General features: G+C 39.9%; 1 protein-coding gene across 3 annotated transcripts in view; it reads right to left on the bottom strand.

Annotated features, from left to right (window-relative positions):
- The window catches only part of igsf21a (immunoglobin superfamily, member 21a), a 358,404-nt gene that overhangs the window by 130,822 nt on the left and 202,102 nt on the right, over window positions 1-25,480 (bottom strand). For all 3 annotated transcript variants that reach the window (XM_049590866.1, XM_049590881.1, XM_049590875.1), the window contains one exon: window positions 7,896-8,014. In XM_049590866.1, the coding sequence (XP_049446823.1) occupies window positions 7,896-8,014 (119 nt within the window). The remainder of the gene's footprint in view (window positions 1-7,895; window positions 8,015-25,480) is intronic.

Raw genomic sequence — 25,480 nt, 5'->3', positions numbered from 1 at the left:
ACAACATTCAGAATATTAATATAGCAGCAAAAAATTATTTGTAATGTAAGGCATCCTCCTGACATCCAAACTTTTGTTTAGTGTGCATTTTGAATTTCTCCCAGCTATTTGGGAACAGTAGGATCTGACAAGTGTAAAAACTAAGCATTGTCAACCATAAAAAAGTCCCAATGTCCTCAAATGAGAATTTCTTAATTAACAGCATCTAAGCTTGTTACTGTTGCTAAAATTGGTAAGCATGTGTTGCCATATCAAACTACAACATTATTATTCATAAATTAACAAGTTTTAACCATAAAAGGTGATCAGGTTTTGAACCTTGTCCACTTTTGTCTCTGGATCGGCTGCAGACTGACTTGGCAGAGATGGCTGCCATCTTGTTTTTACATGAATAAGTGTGTTGTGCTCTTACTACCACTAGATGGCGCAAAAAGTGTCCACAAATGAGGACAACAGGACTAAGTTAAGCAGAATGAAGTATAAGGTGCAGGAAGCCAAAAATGTGATGTCCTCGCATGAAGACATAGGGTAATGGCTTCCTGTGTTGTAATCCGAGCTTCTCTGTTCTTTGTTTTGGTGGCTGGGCTGACTGTGCATGCAAGTTAGTGCATATGGGTCCATTCCTTCATGTCCCACTAACTAGCTAATCACCACCGCTCTGCACTGCACTCATACAGTGCTAATAATCACTAAAACCACTGTCTTGATCAGTGGTAGCGAGACAGCAGTGTCACTTATGTGCAACTCCTACTCTCTGCTCCCCCCTCCAGGTTAGACTCTGTCATCACTGTTAGCACTGTTAGCAGTGTTAGCACAGCTAGTGCTGCCATTCTGACTCAGCCACTACCATGTTTGCTTGTGATGTGAGAGGTCAAAGCTGTGTGTAGGCAACTCCGGCCCTGAGTGAATGTTGTGTGTATTGCACCCTTCAGTGAACCCATTCACCCAAAGTTTTTCATTATTTAGTTTCATCATGACTTGCATTGATATTAGAATCGATTTAATTGCAACAAAACCTTAATTCAATTTTTTGGGACCATCAATGGATTTTAGACGCTTGCAGTTAATAGAGTCCCTTGCCGCTTTTCAACCAGCTTTGCAACAAACAGGCTGTGCTTATGCATTCTTTTATTGCCCGCCACCCCTGCTGCCACCACCGCGGACACAAAGAGTAAAGAAGCAGATCAAGATTATGTTACTGTATTGCCAATTTCTCACCTACATTATTTTTAGAAACACATTTTACTGCCTTGTTAAGCTATGAAAGCGAGAAAATGTCAACAGGAAGTGGGCACCATACTGTTTCTTGCACAGTGAAAACGAAGGCCTAAAAACTCAGAATGTAAAACTAAGCAGCGTTAATCAAATATAAACCAAGATTCTGTTACTGAGTTGCTGATTTCTTGCCTCAAATGTTTTCAGGAACATATTTTAGTGCCTGTTTAGCTATATAAGCAAGAGGTTGTGAACAGGAAGTGGGTGCCACACTGTTTCCTGCACAGTGAAAATGGATGCCTAAAAAATTGAGATCAAATGGTAAACTTAGATGCTATTACTTTGACGAAGCTCCTCCTAAAACAAACATCTTTTATATATTCTTCTTTTCTCTTTCTTCTTTTTACTGAGGCAAAGAAAGGAGATTATATTGTTGAAACAGTCAAGGCAATTTAGTTACACAGTTGGAGCCGTTAGCCTTAACCTTTGCAACCCTCTGCTGTGCAGCAATGTTGCTCTGAGCAGACTGGTTGTGTCTGAAATGTTGCATGTAAAAACAGATTTCTATGAACTTGACCATGAAGTTGCACGTCTGGTTTCCCTCTGTAACACAGGCCTAAAGGTAATGAATTTGTAAAAGGCTGTGCTTGACACATTTTCACACATATTTTTAAGTTTAACCAAAGTGAAAGAACATCTGTGACATCCATAGCCAACAGCAGTAGGCAATGGTTGCTATGGATATGACGTGTTAAGTCGTTCTTAATGAAGTAATGCCAAATGTTTTTTTAATGATTTTTTGGAAACATGATATTCACATCCAAGTTTTTTAATGTCAAATAACTGAAATGTTTGCTCTTCTATTTCTTGCAGCCGAGCCCTCCTCATTGAAACCATAACACAGAGGGAGGTGCTGGTCAAAAGGCCAAACTCTATTACATCGTCAATTGTTTGTATTTACATCTTGTTGAATGTATCCTCTGCAGACTGAGACTGGAAATGATTTGACAGTAAATTCAATAGCCTAATAAGGACTCTGTCCATCAGCTTGTTTCAGCATTTTCTCACACTGAGCTGCTCATCCATAACCTTTCAGTTCAGATGTTGATTTTGAACTTTGATAACAGAGCGCCTCATCATGAATTACCATACATTAATGCATCAATAATTACATTTACAGGCACAGAGCACCATAACATCCCATGCAGGTTAAGGGATGCAGTTTATCTAACACTGTACAACAACATAATAAAGTGCCCTAGTTATGGGTACATCTTAGTACTGCATCTTATTCATGTTCCTCATTATCAAGATAAAAGCTTGTCAGTGCAATTGTCCAGGGGATATGGTATATAGTGTATGTTGGGAAAAAAAACACACCAAAACAAAGAAAACAGAATACACCCAATTATTTTGATATTGCAAGCTTGTAAATGCTAAGAATAACGCACACGATGTTTTCCCTGTAACTCAAGAAATCAGTAATTTATTATGATTTATTGCATTCATTATTTGACGTGGCTGGAGCTAAATTGGTCATCATAGCACGGCTATGACAGTCATTTGGGTTGAGGGATTCTCCGTGCCCTCAGGCTTAATAAAGTCAACATATGCTCATGCAAAGCAAGAAGAAAAGCAAAGACTTTACAAAGTTTCCAGAGAGTGAAGGACAGTAGCGGAGGTACCAAGAGTTCAGGGTTTAGCCTTTTAAAACTGGATGATTGAATTTCTTGGCAGGGGATTCATTAAAATGATAATTCTTATTTATGAAGCCCTTTAAAAAATTAAAATACTCTCCGTGTACTGCTTCCTATTAATTAACTTTTTTTCCTCTCATTTTCTTTCTTTCTCCTCTCTACTTTTTTTCTTTACTTCCCACTGAACTTGACACACTAATAGGTTATGAATAATTCTGTTTCAGTTTAGACGGCAATTAGCCACAATGCCAGGGGCCATTCTTCTTCCTCTCTTGTGGAGTGGTGATTTAAGACCCAGCTGAGTTAGGGTGCTCCGACTATCCCACTACTACATCACTCACTTCTTCCCACCCAGCGCTGAAACAAGAAACGGTTAACTGAGTAAATCCCCCACCGCTGATAAAGTCTTGCAGTGACGACAGTGTGGGGGAGTATTCAAACAGAGGCATGGGATTGGTCATCAAATTGAACAGAACAGAGGGTCAAGGGCTTAGCTAAAAAGAAATGAATGTCTTAGTCAAAGGGGGGAAAAAAACATGAAAACCATAGGCAGTTCTCTGAGGCACAAAATGTGATAATGGAGTAATATTGTCACACAGTGTCTCTCTCTGGTGTTCCACTGAAAAATTTCACCATTGCTAATTAGCCATAGGACCACATGGAGAACAGCATGTCTTTGCTGCTGGAATTGATACATCAGAGGCAGGCGAAGCAGCTGTCGTTAGGGGGACTTAAATACAATAATTACAGCACAGACTGAGCAATAGGCTACAGGCGCAAAACGTCCTCTAGTGATTGAATGAGATATCATGGTAACTGATAATGGTAACAGCGGCAGCATCACAGAGGTAATACAGTTTGAAGTACATGGATGACTGCAAAGATTCACCAGGATTAAATCCATGTGATTAACAGACACATAGATAGACACCATAGGGGTCATTTACGATGGGGACACTGGGGACATGTCCCCACCACTTTTTGACATGGCTGATTTTGTCCCCTTCACATTTTAAAATCATAGTTGGAACAATACAATTCCCACACATTTAATTATATGTGGTGTTGAACCACGATCAGCACATCAGTCATGTACAATTTTTGGAGCTGGACCATTCATCTGCCATCTGACACACTTCACCCAACCAAACATTGTTATAGATCAAGTACCCTCCAGAAAATCATGGCAACAGCACTCCCTGATAGCAGTAGCCCCCACCAGCAGGACAATGCCCCATGCCACACTGCTAAAACTGCTCAGGAATGGCTCGAGGAACATGACAAAACGCTCAAGGTGTCAACCTGGCCTCCAGATTCCCCTGATTCCAATTTGATTGAGCATTTGTGGGATGTGCCAGCACCCTACAGCACAAACCAAGAGGACTCAAAGGATCAACCGCCAACACCCTGGTGCCAACACCCTGGTGCCAGACACCAAAGGACACCCTCCAGAGGTCCAGTATTGATGCTTTAACATGTCAGACCCAAGTCAGATCCAAGGTGGCCACACCATGGATCGGGGGTGCCTCTAGGGCACATCCCACAGAGACTCAATCAGATTGGTTTATGGGGAATGTGGAGGCTCCTTTGTCTTGTTCCTCAGGCCATTCCTGAGCAGTTTTGGTGGTGTGGCAGAGCCCACTGCCATTGCCATGAGGGGGAGTTCTTGGTGTGCAATGTTGTTTGGGTGCTTGGAGCACATCAGGTGGCATCCACATGAATGCTAGGATCCAAGGTTTCCCAGCAGAACATTGCCTCATTAAAAGATTATCAACGTTATTAATTTCATCTGCCAGTGGTTTTAATGTTTTGGATAATTGGTGTTTACCAGTTTGTCATTCGTAGTACCCCACTCTCGGAGCGCAGGGCAAAGCCTACTCTGGACACAGACAGAGCAGCAGAGCACCACTCGCAGTGAAAGTAAAACTGAGTTAACGTTCATTAACTCATACATAAATAGAACACTTTATACCTGAGAACAGCAGCGCTCTCATTTTAGTGTTGTCTATCATTCTTCCAACCTACTTCATAGGAAAACGGCTGCATTTCCATGTAAACTATGCATCCTGTGGTCCAGCACTGGCCTCTGCAGCAGCTGCTCCAATTAACTAACTAATCCTAATTAGCCCTGACTGATCCAACCACAAACTGATTGTCCATCCAAGGTTTATACATCAGTTTAAACGAATTAATATGATATTGATGTGAAATGGTGCCACATTCACACTCAGTGAGGTTACTTCCTAAAACAAGGGGACACGTGCTGACATGTCTGTTGACTCAGTAGGGATAATATTAAATAAAAAAAGCTAAGCTATATTAGAATCAATATTTCAAAGCAATAGCGACAGAATGCTTAAAAGCCCTGCTGCAATTAAATTCCATTATATTTTTAATTGTCACCAGGTGCCAAAATGTTGTTTTCCTTGACATAAATAAAGACATTTCCACCATAAGTTTGTGCAAAAAATTCACCAGAATGCAGGAAATAAAGATTTTGACGTTTAAAATTTCTTGGGGAAGGATCCTCATATATGCCCCACCAACCCCAATTATGAAAGCAAAACCTACACCTTTGGTAGCAGCCTTGGCTATGTGCTTTTGATGTGTTTGCCCAACACACTGTAATTATCTACTCTGACCTCATACTGATCCCCCATTACACTGCCAAAAAAATATGCTGAAGACCATCTAAAAAATATTTTCTCATTTGAGCCCTTATGTCCCCACTACTTTTCAACACATAGCAACGCTCTTCCTAAACACACAGAGTGTAAGTAAGTGTTTTGTCTAAAAATGTAAATCCTGGAAGAGTAGAGGGCATAGAGACAGCACCTTCCTCCGCCAACGCTGAACACTTGCTCTTACAACAAAAACACATAATTCCTATCAACTTTAATTTTCAGCTGGATCAATTTCTTGGCCCTACTAACACACCCTTAGGATTTAGAAACAAGTCTATTTCTGTTAGGTCCATAGTTGAAGGAAGCAATAACCTTCTAATGGCAGGCATTCTACATCCAGATAACCACTGAAATTAAATCGATCATTCAAAAAGTCCAAGGCCTATCGCTCCACAAAATTTCGGGGAAATGTTTCTCATTAATTCTCGTTGTCAGACAAACAGTCATGAGAACAGTACCAAAAAGCAGCCACAAGGCAAACAAATAATGTCAAAAAATACTGTATCAACCTCTGTGTAGAATATCTGTGGTATTCATTGGACGAGGGGAATTAGGCACTTGTTGCCTGTAGTGCCATTGTTTTCGTCTCTAAGCCAACATCCACTTGAGTGGCGGGTCATTTTTCAAACGTTTTCACACAAAACCTCGACATGCAGCAGAAAGAGCTGATGGGTGTTCTCAAATTCATACCAGGCTGGTGTGAGACAACTGATCACCAGTATTACAACAACTGAATTAATTAAACGTTTGTTTTATTCCAACACAAGTGTACTTGAGTCTGTAGCTGTACTTCAAAACCACAAGCGGGAGCGAAGAGAACATGCAGTAGTGCAGGTTTAGAACAGTGATAAAAGAAACCCTCCACTTTCTGAACTATCCACATTACTTAAACCTGCAGTAACTGATTTTTTGACCACTTGGGTCAACAGAAACAATATGACCACATAGGTTGTAAGTTCATACCCTCTAAGAGCATGTCCTTAATTAGCGCCCCTACACGTGGATGACCATATAGCTCATATATGACCAATAATGGCCGCAGTCTTGAACGCTGTGAAGTGGTTGCATATAGTTACATATGGCATTAAATTGTTAAAATAACTCAGCATTAATTTTTGGTTTCACACAGGACACAATCAAAAGTGTCCTGGATGGAAGTCCTGTGTTTGTTGACCCACTCCCTCGTCTCCATCCCGCCCTAAGCAGACTTAAATCACCTGTACACTGCCTGTTTAAGGCAGGAATATGGCGCCATTATGCCACCTCGCCATTCTGCAGCAATATAAAGTACAATCACGGAAAGAAGGAACAGAGTGGTCTCGCCTCGAGGCCGGGAACAAAGGAAGTAACAGCCCCGAAAGGAGGTCTGTGTAAAACATAAAGCCGGAAAGACACAACTATGGGTGGAATGGATGTGACTTTGATTATGTATTATGTTGGCAACCCATCGCAGGAGATTTTAAGAGCAGCTGTTAGCGGCTAACTCAAATAAGAAGAAAAGCAACTGTAAATGTCTGCAAATTGGAAAAATGATGAGAAACGGGAGTAACAGAGAGGGTAAATGGTTATATTTGACATGTTATGCCATTGTTGTTGTTCAGAGAACGCTGCTGATGCGCAGAGGCCGACGCTGTTGTGCTGTTGTGATTGCAGGATGGAGTGGAATGATGCCACTGTTGTTTGATTCTGTGTAACAATGGAAATAAGGCATAAAGAAGCAACTTTGTAGCGGCCTTGTAGCGCAATCTCTGTGTAAAAAGGCTTTTGTTGTTTTTTGTACTACATTGCTTGACTTGCTCCTTTGCTCTCGTCATAATTACTATGGTTGCAGCTTAATAAAAAAAAAACAAAAAGGTATGTCATTTCTGCTTGTAAAATGTCCCAGGTGGTCATACTTTGGATGAGGACAGTTTCCAACATATCAAACTCATGTTACATTTGAGAATCAGCTGAATACTAAAGTTGCTAAATGACTCAATTTACTTGTTCAACACACTTTAGTCATTTTTTTCCCACCAAAATCCCTTGATACTTTATAGAAAACAGCGGATCCAACTTGTAGCACTATCACATCCCCCCTCTGGCACCTCATCTCACCTAAACCTAGAAACCTCACACTTTTTCGAATGATAAAGACAGCTTTGTCTCCTGCCGGCATGCCTACACAACATCTAGTTTTTCAATCTTTGTCATCGTGTCCAACCGCCATGCAGCCCACATCCCACACTGAGTACAGTAAACCACCTCTGAAAGGACGTTTCCGTGGCTTTAAAGTATAAAGTGCAGTGATGGTACTCACACATAACAGTAAGAAAAACATTCCCTGAAGCCAGGACAACCTTCTCCCTTGTTGCCCGGTCGTAGATGCCGACATGGCATTCGTAAGGCCCGTTGTCTGAGATCCGTACCTCCGGGAGTCTGTAAAATACAAGAGTTTATGAGTTGACACTGATCTTTGCACTTTAGCAATACTGTCACAATGATGCACAAAGAAAACATTTGATTAGGAGGTACATAGGTGAGCAGAGGAATATAAACGTTCTTTGATATGAAGTTAAAAGACTGCGTTACCACAGCACAAAGCCTTTTGAATAGCAGCTAAATGGAGGTCAATCAGTCATCTGTTGCTCTATTCATCTTGACATGACACTGGCAAATTCTGAGTTCATCCTGATGACTAAGTGCTGTGGTAACTTCATAGCGTCACAAGACACCAAAAGAGGGTAAAGCAAACCAAACATTGGGTTTCAAAATGGACAAGTAAGTCAAAAGACATTACTTGAGTTATTTTGACCACTTGTCCATAAAGCTACGTATCAACATTTATTGTACAATTTTAAGGTATGCCAGACTTGGCTTCTATCGGGTTATTTAAATGGCGATATCAGTGGTGATAAGCATCATAGATATGGGTTAATAGGGGCCTGCCATGCCTACTATTTGGTTGACAGGGCTATTACCAGGCCATCAAATGAAACCTTCTGCTAGAAAGGGCTTTAATGGGACTTTCTCCCATTTGCAGGAAAGTCAACACATACATCAGAAAGGAGGGTTGATGGGCCAACACAGAACTTTCACCCAGGTGACCAGTAGCCCCGTGTAAAACCAATATTTAAGACTAACCATGATCTTTCTCTAAACCTAACCACGTCATTATGGCACCTGAACCAAAGGAAATTAAAGGGGAATACTAAGAGGCTGGTAATGGCCATTCAATGAGCCGATTAAAGGCCCCCTGAACCCACCAGTAGGTGTAGCAGGCCCCTAGTTACCCGTATCTATGTGGCTGACAACCACAGAAAACAGCTGTTTAACTGGCTGATAACATCAGGTGCAAACAATTAAAGCAAGATATTCCAAAATTCATGGTGAACGTTAAATACAGGTCAAAATCAGGATCAGAAATACTTCACAGATCCCTGAGGGGAAACTGTGATTCAATTAAAAGAAGTAAGAATAAGAAATATGAAGTCAGAGAATACAATAAAATGTGCATTATGCTACGATGTTAACACTTGTACTTATATTAAAAATAAAAATATATATATCTGTGTTTGTTAGTGTGTAGAAATAAACAAATACGTGCATTGTGCTACATTACACCGTATAAACTACTTTTACATTCAGAAATATAACATATGTGTTACCGTAAAACTTCAGTTAAACGCCCATACACTTTTACCAGCCCGGTGTGGCTTCACATTTTGACAAATAAATGCCAGTTCTTTGGATGTATAAAACCACATTGTTGGCTACCTCAAATTACGTGTCCATTCCTCCTTACCCTGTAAGTTATTCATATTCCTTTAGTCCACAAGGGTCCACACATCATGATTGATATGTTATCTGAAGCCTAATTTTTATACAAGTAATATTCATACTGGTTTAAATAAACAATTTAATTATATTTCCTGATCGTTGCTGAGCAATGGTTTTGTGTGAAAGGAATTAAAGGCCTGTCCCAAATGTAGGCCCATTGATGTCAGGGATTTAAGCAAATAACAGCCTAAGCTATTAATTGAAGTTTTACGGTATGCTATAATGGTTACTACAGTATATACATTAATAGAATAAAGACAAGAATAAGAATAAACATAAGAAGTATGTGCAGTTATTGTATGTTAAACAAATATATACATTCAAGAGGTGAGGGTGAGAATAAAGTTGTATACTGAAGAATATTGCACAGTTGAATAATTGAGTATTGCGGCAGTAGAGTTACTGCCACAATTATCGCAAGGTTAAAGAAAAAAGGGTAAGTAACTTTCCACGACTATGCATCTGTAACAACAGTGCAGGATAATATTACTGGTAATAGCAAAAGTTCACAAGTAAATGCTGTTTAAAAGTAAATGTTTGTAAGTATAGTTTTGCTAATTTCATTGTACTTGCTTATTGCATGACTTGCATTTACCAAAAGTTTTTTAAGTCTGCCTCAGACATTCACTGATACGCCACAAGACGTTCTGGGGGCTTTTGTCTTCTGTACTGTCAAACTTTCGTTAGTCAATATTCACTGAAATACAGAGGACCTTCTCTTTGAACATCTACATTATTGTTATTCAAAAAACATCTGAAAAGGACTCTAATTTGCAAAGACTAACAGTACTTCATTGATTCATTTGTAATTCATTTCTGCTTGCAAATACAAACTTTTGTTGTAATTTGAGATTTCTTCTAATTTTGTATTGTTGCTTTGTCTTGAAACTTTGATCAATCATGCAATTTTTGTTTTTATCTTTTCCTTTTTATGTATTTGTCATTTAATATGGGAGGTAACCGCTCCTGCACAATTGTTAAACTTTTTTTTCTTTCTTTTCAACACACATGTATGTGCAAATAAATTAACTAAACGAAACTAAACAATGACTCCACAACAAATTAATTATGACCTTGTGTGAGATTAATTAAGTTCTTAAGTATCAATGATTTGTAAATTACATTCTAACAATTGTTATAAGCACATCATTTTTATTGATTATTGTTTAGTCGCAGCCTTGTACATGTCAGACTTAAAAAGGTTTAATAAGATGACCGAACAGCCATCTGTGTCTTTTATTTCTGATGAAGACATAATTTGTTCATCAGTAATATTTAATTTAACAAAGCAATTTGCTCTGCTTTAATTTCTTTTATCAATGAATAAATAAGTTAGAGGATGCAATAAAAAGTGTATTTTATTAAAGGTATTAGATAATCTAAAGCCTCGAATCTAAAGTCTCTGAAAACAACATTCATAAAAGATTTAGTAATGTACACTAAAACATTTATTGCCATAACTGCGACAGAGAAAACACAGAAAACAAAGCTTGTAATTTATCATTCTTGTGTAAAAGATGCGGGCTGAATTTGAACCCAGACTTTGGAGTAAATAAATGTAGAGCTCAGACGACACCATCAGTTTGTTGAATGTCACAAATCAAGATCATTAATATAAAGTCTCACTCTAACTCAGTAATAATGCACCACACATTTCATAGTCTCCATGCTACAACGTAAGGATACAGAACTGTAAATGAATTCTTCCTTTTGACATATTTCCAGGGTAAATGCATTTCAGGTTCTTAACAGCATCAAATCTTAACCAAATTCTCTTAATACATCTGCTGAGTGCATTATTAATACTGTTTCCTGTCAGCGCTACTATTTATTTGTTCATTTAGTGTTCAGTGCCATTGGTAATTCCCCCAGAAGGCACATATTGTCAGCGAGAACTCAGATGAGCGGCTTGCAGTGAGTGTTCTGCTCGCCGTGTTCTTAGTCTTAGTTCTAGTTGAAAGAGACACAATTACATGGAGGATTTTCTTTGTCCTAATCACCAAGCCAAACAGGAGTGAGCTACATTTTTTAAGATGTGTTAAGGAGTGTAGCGATTTATTTTTATTTTTATTTTTATTTTAAAAAGTTAAACACAACAGTGGCAATCCTAGACTCTGAAGGGCCCCGGGCAAAAAAGCCCATTTCTTTTTTTTGGCTCTCCAGGGCCCCACTTAGGGGGTTTGTGGGGCAGCAGCGGTGCACTACAGTGCTGTTATGAGGAGTTTAAAGAAAGTTTATAGTAGTTGTTGCAGAATGTAAAAATATGAGTGGCCACTAGATGCCCATGTTTCTAGGGATGGTAGATTTTTTGCATGTGTCTGACATGCCGATATGTAACAACTCATTTGACTGATAACAGATACCGATATATCCACTTTTTTCTCTACCTTTTAGTGACCATCAAGTCACGTCTGTAGTGGAATTAACTTCATATTATGTATACTCTCACTGTGATGGTCCACCAGCAGATGGAGACATGAAATACAATACTTTTCAACGTATGTAATATTTATTCATTGTACAAAATAAGAAAAAGCATGTTGGCCAATTCTGATACTTCATTTTAAAGAAGACATTGCCCAATACCGATGTCATACTGATATTATAAAGTGTGGGCCCGATTCCAATATTTCATTTTAAAGCCAATATCGGCCAATACTGATGACGTGCCAATATTATCATGCATCCCTACCTTTTTCCATACATTTATTGGGAAGCCACAAACATTTACCTCATTTACCTTTCCTGACAGTGCCACAACCAACATTGCAAAATGAAAAACAGAAACCACCCAAAACCTCAAACCCTCTGGTCAAAAGCAGAGAATTTAAATGTATCAAGAAATTGCAAATTATAAGAAGTGGCTGAAAAACTTCATTCCAGAAGTGATTGCAAAAAAAGCCATCGAAATCAATTTGTCAAAAAAGTCAACTAAACAAGGAAAGAACTGATGTCAATGAAAATATACAAATTTGTAAAATATATACAACCAAAACTAGAACTTGCACACACAAAAAATCAATTTACTTTTAAAGCCTGTCTCAGTTTCTCATTAACTTGATGTGTTCAGAGTTTATAACTAATCAAAAAGTGTTGATTGTTCTGTTTTGAAAGACGGAAACGGCCGTGCTTGTAATTATCTTCAAATGCCACATGAGCGACAGGCTGGTAAACTCCAGTAAATAGTCTGAACCAGTATGTTTCAGTAGCCAGCAAAAACACTCACGCTAGAGCAGCATTGTGAGCTGTAATTCAGCAGTAAATAATTCGCTGTATGTGTCTGACTGCGTATGGTGGAGCTGCTGAACTGATTTGTCGAATTTGTTAGTTGCAGTTAGCAGCTCTGCCTTTTAGGCGTTGAACGGCAGCAGAGCAAGCAGCCACTGGCCGCTGGACTTCACGTCACATCCAGACCATCTCAGGAAGGTTTATGGGTTGATGCTGTTTGATAGGCAGGTAGGAGGCTCAGTTATCTGTGAGTGTAGCTGTGTTGTAAGTAAACAGGCTGAACTCAGAGGAGTTTTCTCTGACAGAGCTGAAAGTGTAGTTTTAATCACTAACTTTATGAGACATGAGTTTAAACCTCCAGACTATCATGCTGCAGAAGTTATTTCTCTGCCTCTTAACGGTGAGATCGATAAGTTTACATTGAACCTGGGTACAAATCCTAGTGGTCTCATATTAGTTATGTGTGTTGTCAAAGTTTTTGAGACCATAAACAGAGAGATGTTGAGCTTTTCAGATGATGATCAGTGAGTGTGTGTGCTCGTAAATCAGCCCTTAAACCTGTCAAACGCTGCAGTTTGTAAGTGTGTAAAAATGATTTGTTGTACAAAAAAATTGTCTAAGTAAATTTTTTAAACAACCTGTCACCTTTATTCTAACATCTGATACATGAATTAGCCTCACTGGATTAGTTTGAAGATTAGATTGAATTGTCGTGAATTTTTGTCAACTAAAACTAGACTAAAACTATGAAGGATAAAAATGACTAAAATGTGACTAATAATCATTTTCATCTCAGGACTAACACTAAATCTAAAATAGCTGTCAAAATTATTGCTGACACAGAAAAACATCTGTCATTCATGTCTGAAACTAAACAAACATTACTTGATGCAGCTTTACGTGTAGTACTCTATGTATAGTATGTGGAATAATATTGTAGTTCTCCTTACAATAAATTATTGAGGGTGTTCTTATTTTGCAGCCATGATGTTCATGTATTTTTTTTTTCTTGAAAAAGCCTATCGAAATAGTTAATTGCTTGGTTTTGACGAACCATTTTGAGAAAAAGTTGTACGAGAAATTTTTTAGATTTCTGATATACTCGATACAAGTGTAATTTCAACATCTTTACAGCGAGCAGATCTAAAGCACAACTTGTAATACAATACATACAACTTAAGTATCCTTAATATAGCACAATTTAAGTGTACTCTCCTTTTGAATTTATAAAATATACATATAATTTTTTGATGACTCATACATGCTATTTTAATTACCTTTTATTGCCGTCATTGCTGCAGAGCAACAGCAGCCAACAGTTACTCAGTCAGCGATAGCAGATGACGATTTCTGAAAAAAGTAGGGAGCGTAATCTGTATTCTGCACTTGGCTAATGTGTCAACAGTGATAATCAAAGTGAGACACTACTAGTCACATTTAGCCCCTGTGATTTATTCCCACAAAACAGGAACAATTGTCCTTGCCGCCCGCGTGTTTCAGATGGGGACCTCTGTTGGAACAGCGGCAGGGCGCTCACAGCAGCCAGGCTTAATGAGTTCAGCTGTGTGTGTGTGTGTGTGTGTGGAGGAGAGGAGATCGCTCTTTTGGAGAACAGTCAAATCTGTACGTCAGCAAACAACTTTCCATCACAGATATATATATCTATTCTCTCCTCACTCCACAGCTGTCTTTGAGCTAACCTTGACCGAGGCACTTTAACCTCAACTGAAAAGCTCAAAGGAAAACATCAGGGTAAATTTAGCTTATTGCTAGCGCTAGTGTGGCCTATGAGAACTCTAAATCCATACATCTGTTGTCCACTTTGATTTGATTTGTTCTATCTTTGAACATCAATTATTGAACTGCCAGTGAGTGTTTGCACTGAGAGGGTAATTCACAGGAATACTTTAAGACCTCGACGGCAGCCCTGCTGACAAAGATTTTCTTCAACCCAGTTGCCAGAATGAATGGTAGCATTACATGCTTCTGCAAACCATGGATACATTACAAATGTGCATTATTATGTAGTAGATATACTGAAACTTTAGGTTTCTTTATGCTTCAGAACGCTGTGGTAAATGTGTGGTTTGATTCATGCACAAAAAAACATTTGGTTACAGTTAGGAAAAGATCATGTTTTGGCTCTGACTATGTGGTTTTGGTGGCATTATCACTGGAAACGCAGCGATGGCTCTGTAAAACACAACTGCTCTCAGTGGCATTATCCCAGCAGGAAATGCAGCAATGGCTTGTTATAAAACAACAACTTTTGGCAGCCCAATCCCAGTTCAAAAGGCAACAATATCTTGGTAAGAACAGCTGCTTTTTTTTGGCACTATCCCCTGTGGAAATACAATGATGGGTCACAAAAACAGTCACGTCTGGTGGCTAGAAGCTGCTGGAAACATAGCGATGACTCACTATAAAACTAGGGCTGCCCCCTAGTGGTTGACTAATTGTTAATCGACCAGAAACTGTCATTAGTTGACCAGATTTCATTGGTTGCAGAAGAAAAAATAACAAAAAAACCCTGTGAAACTGTATTAGGGGCTGCGCCTTGTCAAAACAAATCAAAACCTATATGACTGGACCATGTGAGAATTTAATTTGAAAGGACAGACACAGGAAGTGGTCATGCCCAGCAGTCAGACAGGAGTCACGTTATAAACCAATCACAGCTGACAGATATCTTTACCTTCTTCTGTAAATATTCAGTCTGAGAGATATGGAAAAGTTGATCATGTTACTGCAGGGCTACCCAGAGCTTTACATCTGTCCCACGGACGATAGGCCTACACACTTATTTAAGAAGACTAGCTCCTGCCGCAACCTGCCGCCATGCTCTTAAAAGTCGGCACAAAAAAGGCACAAGAGTAGCACCCAGCGCCCAACCTTACGTTTTCCAGGCAGTCAAAGACACAGCACTAATTTCCAGGGCTGGTACCTGCGGTTATTCCACAGGCTAGTTAATAACATGTCGGGCAGGAAATCCAAAGTGTGGGATCATTTTGAGAAGGTGAAGGACGAACCCAAGGTGATATGTAAACTCGTCTTCATTGGTCGACTACAAACATGACGTATCATCTGAAACATGGAAGTAGCTACATGCCCATTAGCCCACAGCGTCATTAACAGGCGGCTCGCTCAGTGTGTGACGTGCACTTGTAGATAAAATATAGGCCTATATTAATGAAGGTTCATTAGTACGGTTTTGTATTTCTCTGTAATGTAGCACAGTGTTAACAATGTTACTGATACTATTCTTTCTCACACCTTCAACTCAAACCACTGTGTTGCCCCGCACAAAGTATATAATTTAATAATTAAAGTAATATCATAAACATGCGGGCGACTAGTCAACTAATGGGCCTAAATGACGACTATTGGTCGACCAGGAAAATTTTTAGTCGGGGGCAGCCTTAAATTAACAGTGGTCTGCAGCTTGGCAGGCGTCTTGTCTAGCTGTCACATCATCCACCATCCCCTCCACCTCCCAGTCAAGGTAAGCTCGTATACCTCATCACTTCAGAAGCATAATTATGATACATATGAATCATACAAATATAACATATCCATGATTTGCAAAAACTTAACATTTTCTTCTGGCAACTGAGCTGATTTTCCTTTTTATCTCTCTGTATTTGTTCTGCGTTTTCTTGGTTCTTTTGAAATCCTAAAATATTTAACAGAACTTAATGAAACCTGACTAACATTATTTGCTGCGCTGACTCACCAGGGCGGTTGGGATTATCAGTAAAAACCATAAAGTCTGAACTAGCCCTGAGTGCATGCACTTGATGCAAGTAAGTAAAGTTTTCCTGGATGAGCCAATCATAAACAAATATTTGAAAAAGGTAAGTATGTATGTATATGTATATATACATACATATATATAAAAAGACTGAACATCCTGAGATATAAAGTGAGGTTGTCTCCACCAGCACTTCCTTGAGGGATGAGCATAAAACAAGTAAGTCTTTTTTTCCTTTTCTTTTTTCACCACAGTGGAAAATGATGAGAATAGCACAGTGAATCTCTCCGTGGTGGCGGGTGGGGGAGGTAATTGGCTTTGTCTTGGCTGGCTACATTATAGTAAACGCTGATGTAGCCCGTTGCTTTGTTTTTACAAAGAAAGCCGTAGTTCTGTTACAATACAATCCCGACTGCTGCATTCATGGACTCAAACCAAGACAAGTGCAGAGAAAGGAACCCAGAGATAAGATAATTCAAGACATGGGAAGTATTGCCGGAAGAGGGGTGAGGAGGCCACAAAGAAACCCCCAACCACAGCATTTCTGAGTGGCTGCCTGCCTCTGAAGTCTCAGCCAGTTTGACAGCAAGACATATCCATCATAATTCAGGGAAGGAAAAGAGGAAAGGTTGTACTCCTAACATTGAGACTTCTGTTAAATATTAAGACTGGTGGAATTAATTTTTCAACACCCTCTCTAATCTTTGATGTCATGTATTTCAGAGGTGCTAGTCCATTGAGAATCTGTTCACAAAAATGGAACACGTGACTCCGAGAGTGCTCAAGCTCATTTTTACAGCTGTCCCCCATTCGCTAATAATGGGTCAGCTAATGTTTGAAATCTCAATGGGAATGAAATCCCCATTTGAATGAAATAATTGGAAAGACAGCATAATATACTTTATACTAAAGCTTTTTTTTCCTCAGGATTATTGCTCTGATTATCCTTATAAATCAGGACTAGCATCAACTGTGCCACACAGTTACAAGCATGTGATTTTACCTTGGTAAATAGCAGTTTTGAGAGCACTTACGCAAACTGTTAAGCAAACATTTATGAGTGTTTTGAGTCCTGCAGTAAGTATACTAGCATTAGATTTATTCACACAGTAACACTATGTGGATCCAGTCTACCTTTTGCAGAGCATGTTTCCTGTTCACAGTTCACATTTTACCAGACAATTCCCCCTGTATCTTCCACTTACCCTACTTTCTGGGCCCACAGCCCTCCTCCTGTTAACACTCCAACCCCACCCTTATGCCTCCCTCTGCCATTTTTCCATGTTTCATTGCTCCTTTGAATCCTTTTGTCCTTGACTTTATTTTGAAATCCCACACTTCATTAAAGGCTACAGCTGGTAACTTATAAAAGTAACCTTTTGTCATATTTGATGCAACTCACTAAATCCACACAGTAGTGCATTAAACAGATCATCTGTGAAAAAAAAGTACCTCCTCTTCCTCATTGTGCGTCTACTGGCATTTGCAAAAATCCACCCAACATGAATGAAAACAACCGATCAGAGCCGAGGAGTCTCTATCGCAGCTGTCAGTCGTGTCAATCTCTGCTCGTGAGTTGCAGTCAAACTGTCAAACTAGGCAGCGCTGATCAAATTAATCAAGATTCTGTCACTGCATTGCCTTTTATCAACCCAAATGTTTTCAGGAACATATTTAAGTGTACTGTTTAGCTGTAAAATTAGAACATTTTGAAAAAAAGTAGAGGCAAAATTAAAGCACTGCCCACCAGTTGGAGCAAACTTATCATGTTACAGCTAAACAGTACACTGAAATACATTTTTGAGCCATAAAACCTCTTTAGCATTGTAAACTTTACTGTTAGCACCATTAGCCGTATCAACACGGTTACTGGTGCTAACATAGTCAGCGATGCTAAAGGGCTTTATGGCTCAAAATGAAGCTGCTTACTCAATGCAGCTATCTGGGGGGAGACTGAAGGGAGGCCATCGTGTTCTGCACTAACGTCAACCAGCCACTGATAAGGTGTTACCAGTGGTAATTGCAAGTGAGGGGCATCCAAAAAAAGCCTGCAGTGGATGCTCAAGGTTTAAAAAAAAAAAAAAAACACACGCCATAAAGCTGCTTTTTTTTTAGTGTACTGTTTAGCTGTAAAATGAAAACGTTGTGAAAACAGTTGAGGCAAATCGAAGCGCTGCCGAACCTGCTGGAGCAAACTTTATCATTTTACAACTCAACAGTACACTAAAATATGTTTTTGAGCCACAAAGCCTCTTTAGCATTGTGAACTCTACTGTTAGCTTTGTTAGCACTGTTAGCCGTGTCAGCACTAAACAGTAAACTAAAATATTGTTTTGAGCCATAAAACCCCTTTAGCATTGTAAATTTTACTGTTAGCTCTGTTAGCACCATTAGCCTTGTCAGCAGGGCTAGGGGTGCTAACAAAGCTAACAATGCTAAAGGGGTTTTACGGCTTAAAATGAAGCAGCATACTCAATGCAGCTATCTAAGGGAAAACTGAAGGGTGGCCATCATGTTTCTGCACCAATGTCATCCAACCACCGGTACAATGTTATCAGCGGTAACTGCAAATGAGTGGTGCTGCTAGGCTAGCTTCCACCTGGCCTTGCTGATATGCATTGCAGAGCAGCCAAGGCTAACGTTAGCTAACCAGTGGTGAATGGAGAGTGGGCAGTGAGCGCTACGTTTCAATATGTTGACGTGGCTAGCCGACTGTCTGTCAGCAAAGCCAACAGACAAAACATTTACATCACAAAACAAAACAGTTTCACCACCTCTAAATGACCAGTGCTCTGAAATGCTATGCTAAAGCTCACTGAGTCAATGGAGCACTGGACTAAAAGGAAAGACCTCTTGTACTTCACATTATTTTGCATTTTTTTCTTAGCAATTAACCGGTTAGTTACCATCTAATGGTGTTTGTTATGAGAGTTTCAGCAAATATGACATAAAGGTATTTTTAAGTTATTTATTACAGCTTTAATCAGTGAGTTATTAAAGTCTGATTAGCAATAACACAAATGAAGGTAGATGCTGAAAGCATGAAACAAAAATTACAAGCCTCTTCCACAGCTCTGCACAACAAAGCTTAACATCAGGACAACTTAAACATGTTTAATACGCAACCCAGTGAATAGGTAATTGAATAGATGAACACTCTCCAGCAAACCACATTAAACACACAACAAACTCTCCCCTGTACACCAGAAAACAGCACATACACTGTGGAGATCGATAGCAATGGGCCCCCATGGAGGAGCAGCAAAAACAGCACACCGCAAAGAGAGATCGATTGTCCCCTAGGAGTTGCATCTGAAAGCTCTTTCCTGTTATGTAGGCCTTCCTGCAGGACTCCTCCTGCCTACAAATGCAAGCAAATGCAACTGCCTAGATGGAGGGTGAAAAAGAGCAGTCTTGACAGAGTGCCGTCTGATAGCTCATCCAGTCAATCTCTGCATCAAATTAACTAGCACATTGTCAGATACTCTTTCTGGCCTGAAGCATTACGGTTGAATGGGTCAGGACTGGCGACTGTAAGTCAACACGCACTCTGTGGAAAGTAGAGGCAAATTGCCTAGAGGGCGGGATGCAAGGCGAGGTTTGTAATCACCCATGTTTCCTTAAGGAATGAGAATGAAACAAAATGACGAGGATAATGCTGTGATTCTCCGAGTGCCAGGGGAGGTGTGATTGGCTTTGTGCTGGCTGGTTACATTATAGTAAGTGCTGATGTAGCTCATCTCTCTGTTCTTATCCACAAAGCTCGAGTTCTCTTGTTTGCTATCCGTACCGCATTCATGGATTCAAATCCACACAGATGCAAAGAGGCGAGCTCGGCGATAAATAGGTAGAAAACATGGAGGTATTACTGAAACAAGAGTAAGGGCCCACAAAGACAGCTCACAAGAAGACTTTGCTGATTACAGACGCTCTATAGCCCCATTCACTGTGAATCAAATAGGTTATATTTTGCGCCTAATTCATCACCAATTTAAGAAGCAAATACTTATTACTATCCAAGAACATTTCTTACAGCGCATACTCAAATACTTTTTACACCTCAAATAAAATTGGTGATAAAATCCTTGATCCACCACAGTACTTGGAACCAAATTTTGCCATATAAAATCAAAATACACCCACAGAAGTTAATTCTAAATGCTTTTTCATGTAGGATGCTGCAGTAGACACATTCACTTTCAGTGTAGCATTGAGAGGGAAGAAATCTGAATTACTATTTTTAATTCGTACCTGTAATCAAAATTGAAATTGCCTTTTTTAACACAACTTCCCACAGAAATATTTATCAGTCACTAAAACACTTCACTGAGCTGTGCTACCTTCTGAAATTGCCAGTACAACAACAAGGCTTTCATTAGATAGATTAAGAGTGAAAGGGGGGAAATCAAAATAAAGTTCCATTATCATTGCTCCTATGAAATATAAAGACTGAAAAAATTATTTATGATTTGTATTGATTTAGTAATATCACAACGCAATTTAAAGGAGACATGGAATTTCATTTCACTCTGTCTGTTTGATGGTTACAGCAAAGTCGTTCACTTGCATATGGACATTCGGGACATGTCCCTTCTGGCGTTTAGCAATTTTTCATCGTCATGGTTTTAACGATCTCAAACAATTTGTGTCATTTGAACTCCACAGAGGTGTTTAACCCTTTCAATTTAGTATCAGATCTATGCAGTTACTGCAGAAGGTTTACTCAACACATTCTCACTCCGACCTTATCACATATCAATGTTTGATCATGGACCTTCCATGTCAAGATACAATGTGCAAGATACTCTGGGTGCGTTGGTTGTTGATATTCTGGGATGCTGTGTCAAGTTCTACCTGTTACGTGCATTGTTTTCTTTAAAATACACTTCTGTTTTCACAGGAAATTTAACGTTTACATACAGTCTCTTTCAAAATAAACACTACACTACATGAGTACACCAACGCCAACATGCACGTGGTTGGGTTTTGGAAAAAAGAACAGGGTTTAGCTTTATAATCTTACAGGATGGGAACACTGCTCTCCTGTGTGAAAGTCGGTGTTTGTTGGACCAGTCCACCACCCCTTCCGCCCGCCCTACTCGGACTTTTGCCACCCTAACTTTCGTTCTTCTCCTGCCATGTTTCCCCCTAACACTGTTGAGCAGCCCGCGTATCGTGCCAATGTTAAAGGACAACTTTTTTCGTGAGTGTCTGACACTGAAGTCACTGCCCAAGCACCGGATTTCGACGACCTCTGAGTGAGACCGGGTTGTTGATGTTGTTTTTGTTTGACTTTTTATGACAGAGGTCTATCCTCGTTTTTGTTTGACTTTTTATGACAGAGGTCTATCTCTGTCATAAAAAGTCAAACAAAAACAACATCAACAACCCGGTCTCACTCAGAGGTCGTCGAAATCCGGTGCTTGGGCAGTGACTTCAACAACCCGGTCTCACTTAGAGGTCGTCGAAATTCGACACTTGGGCAGTGACTTCAGTGTCGGACACTGACAATCCTGACGTCCTTTAATGTCAGCACAATACGTGGGCGGCTCAGCAGCGTTGATGGTAAAAAGAGAGGCAGTGAGGGATGGGGACAACCTCATCATCTGGTCACCCAGAGTAGGTACAGTGGTTGTTGGCTGGCTTTGTGTCAGCTGTGTGTATACAGTGAGGAGTTTGAAGCTGTTGGTTTTTATCATTATGGGCAGACGTGGCCTTTTTTACATGTTTGTGGGGGTAATCATAAAAAGAGAGTTGTCTTCATATTTAGACGACCAAACCTTTCATTTTCTTCTGCCACAAGCAGCAGCCCACGAGCTGATAATGCCCACACAAAGCCCGGTGGCACTTCAAAGCTGGAGTGTGGGACTTTTCCACACAAAGGAACATCAGCTGCATTCAAGCCCTTGTCAAACAAGTTCACAAAATGCTGATAAACCTATCACTGCCAGGGAGAGCTCACTGCATTTCACAGTATACCTGAGTTGTGGTGTCAGATGTCTGTTGCATCTTTCCTGCACTGATGCACTGGAAGCAATGTGTTTTACTTCAACCAGCCAGAGCTAAAGGGGGCAGGAAAGGTTGAGAGACCGTAACAACGGAGCAGCAGCTGAGTGTGGCGGAAGCAATGGGGGAAAATCCAAGGAAGCGTCCAAGAAAAGCCTCTGGAGTAGATGCTCAAGGTTTAAAAAAAAACACAGCACTCAGAGCAAGGATTAGAGTTAAAAAAAAGACTCGAGGAGAGCGCTCCTAGGGGTGGGGGAAAGAAATTACATTCAAACACACCACCACTGACTTTCCCAGGGACCCCATGGAGTATTACTAGACAGTATTCAAAGACGGGCACATACCTGTGTTCTTCAGATTCTATTTACTGCACCTATCAAATGTATCACTATTAGCTGTCTTGATCCAGACCCCCCTACTCGTGCAATCTGATTACAAACACTATGGAAATTGTATTGTATGGAAGAGACCACTCATTACTTACACTTGCAGACAGTCACATTCACAGTCACATAAGTTCAGTGAATTTCCAGCATAGAGCTTTTATTTTGAAGTGCCGTTTTCTGCTGTCGAGAGAATGACTTTCAGACAGCTACTTGACAGAGACAGCAAACTAGCTCAGTGACATGGCCAAAAGTGAGTGTGACACAGAATGTTTTAAACTGTGGGACCTCGAACTACTGACTAAGGAGAAATCTGTTGCTGAATGTGGATGTAGGGAGTGGGAAGATGTGGGGGGGAGTGTGTAGTCCTGAATATTGAAAATAAAAAAATTAGTTAAAAAAACAAAACACACCACCACTGGGCTGCATTTACACCACATCAGGCATTGTGGTGGAAACACTGTCGTTCAGTTCATTTCAATTTGGGGAGTGCGTCTAGGCTATGACTGTGGGACCCCAAGGGATGCTGGAAATCCAGGTGTGCCGTGGGATTTTGTGATAACCAAACATTATTATTACAATATTTACAGGGCCTTAACAAAATGTTGGGAACTCATTTTTTGTTGACTGTATCAGTAGGTTGTGCACACCCATTTCCTAATAAAGAGGCGACTCTAGCTAAAAAAAAAAAAAAAAAAGTAATTTAATTTCATTTTAAAAACCGCATGGGAATTATAAGTGTGTGACACATCAAAAGCCCTGATCAGCGGCCAGTGTGAGAGATGATAACATTCAAAAGGAGAAAGTCATGAGTGGTACAATGGATTGCTTTACTATATGGAATAAATTACAACAAAGCACCAGTGAAGACGACCTTCCCCTCAAAAGAAAAGAGAAAAAAATGTCAGTAGACAGTATCAAGAAAGCTACTTGTTTTATTTTTTTCCAATTTTTATTGGCTCATGTCGTGATAAGAGTGATAACACATGTTGAAGAAGCTATTGTGCACAGATATAAGTACAGGTGTGCCTTGAGATTCTGGCTTGCCCTTTAGTGGGCGCTGGGTAAAAGGAATAAAGTATGCATTAACAGCTGGTGTTTATTATCCTACAAAGGAGAGCACTTTTTGTGTGTGTGTGTGCAAATGGGTCTTTTGTGGCAGTAAAGATACTACAGTGATGATAATCAAAAGCAATTCAGATCTTTTAACAAATGTACCTTATATTCAGTCGCTGAGATGGAAAGATTGGCTTTCTGTAGCTTCTATAGCTGGTCTCCACCCTCCATTCCCTCACAAATGGGCCATTTAAGTGACACCCCCATGCCACCACACAACCCTGCGGCTAATCACTGCAACGTCTGATTTGGTGTGATGCAGCCTAGTCTCTAACACTGGTAAAACCAAACCTATGCACGCCCTTGATGTGCTGCATTCATCATTTTTGGTAAATTTAAGGATCTTTAAAAAAAGACAAATAAATGCATACTCATGCTCTTTCATGATTGGAGCTTGAATACTGGAGGTCCTCCAAACTTCAAGTGTCATCAGCCACATGCAAGATCTGTCATTAGCCTTACAAGGACTAATCTATGCATTGGCACTTAAATACAGAGAAAGTTACAGCTGCTTCCAGTCTTTGAAAGATTGTGACGAAAAGCTGTCAAAGGCACACAATACCAGGCAATCTTAGATGAAGTCAATATCAGTGTCACTTCTGGAACTATCTAATAATTGCATGTGAGGGGGAAAAAAAATAATCTCTATTGCTGTTAGTCTATTATGGCACAATAATCACACGTTGCTGTGAGGAAAGAGTATTCTACAAAAGGAGAAAAGGGAAAAGCTAAAAATATAGTTTTCCACAAAATGCTCAGAGTTTATAAAAGATACAGAATATTGAGGCATTCATTTTTTGGTCGTACAAGTGGATTTGTCAGACTGCTACGGCTTTGTACAGAAGATTTACCATTCTCAGGTGGAAATGGGAGATTATAGTGAGGAAAAATTCAGCTTTTTGCATTTCTTAGTAGTCTTGAGCCTCTGTGTTACACCATGAAAGTGGGACCGTGACCAGTAAGAGGGAATTTTTTTTTTTCTTGACTGGAAGAATGGTGTGACTGTGGCAGGAGTCCACATTTCTCTCTGGCTGACTAACACAGGCTAAGCATTCTGATACAGATCCGGATACAGGTCAGCGCAGGCGGCATCCAACTGTTTCTGATGCGGATTCATTTGAAATCCGCCTTTCCCTCCTGTGTATTAGACTTTGTCTCACTTCCTGTATGTATGTTTGTATATGTGTGTGTGTGTGTGTGTGTGTCCGAGCGTGATAGGCTATGTTTTCTGTTTGTGTGTGCATTCATGATTCCATGTCCGTGTGCATGTAAGTGTGTGCGCCATTCCATTGTGATGATGCCTACTCTCCCAAAGGGATAGTAGGATTGTCCAGATAAATCATCCTCAGCTGGGCAGCCACACCACACATGGGAAAAAAAAGAGGGAAAAAAGGAGGAGAGGAAAAAAAAACAGCGAGGTAGGAATGTACATGAGCAGAATCAAAGAAAAGCAGCAGAACAAAGAAGGGTTGAAAGGGAACAAGGAAAGAAGGATTGCTACAAAAGGATGCAAAGAGTGAAACGTTCCAGCTTTAAATGAAGTCGTAGGGTGCAATGTATGGCCAGCACTTCTTTTGTGTT

Source organism: Epinephelus fuscoguttatus, linkage group LG1, assembly GCF_011397635.1.
Source record: "Epinephelus fuscoguttatus linkage group LG1, E.fuscoguttatus.final_Chr_v1".
NCBI classification, from domain to species: domain Eukaryota; kingdom Metazoa; phylum Chordata; class Actinopteri; order Perciformes; family Serranidae; genus Epinephelus; species Epinephelus fuscoguttatus.
This window is presented reverse-complemented; position numbering and strand designations above follow the sequence as displayed.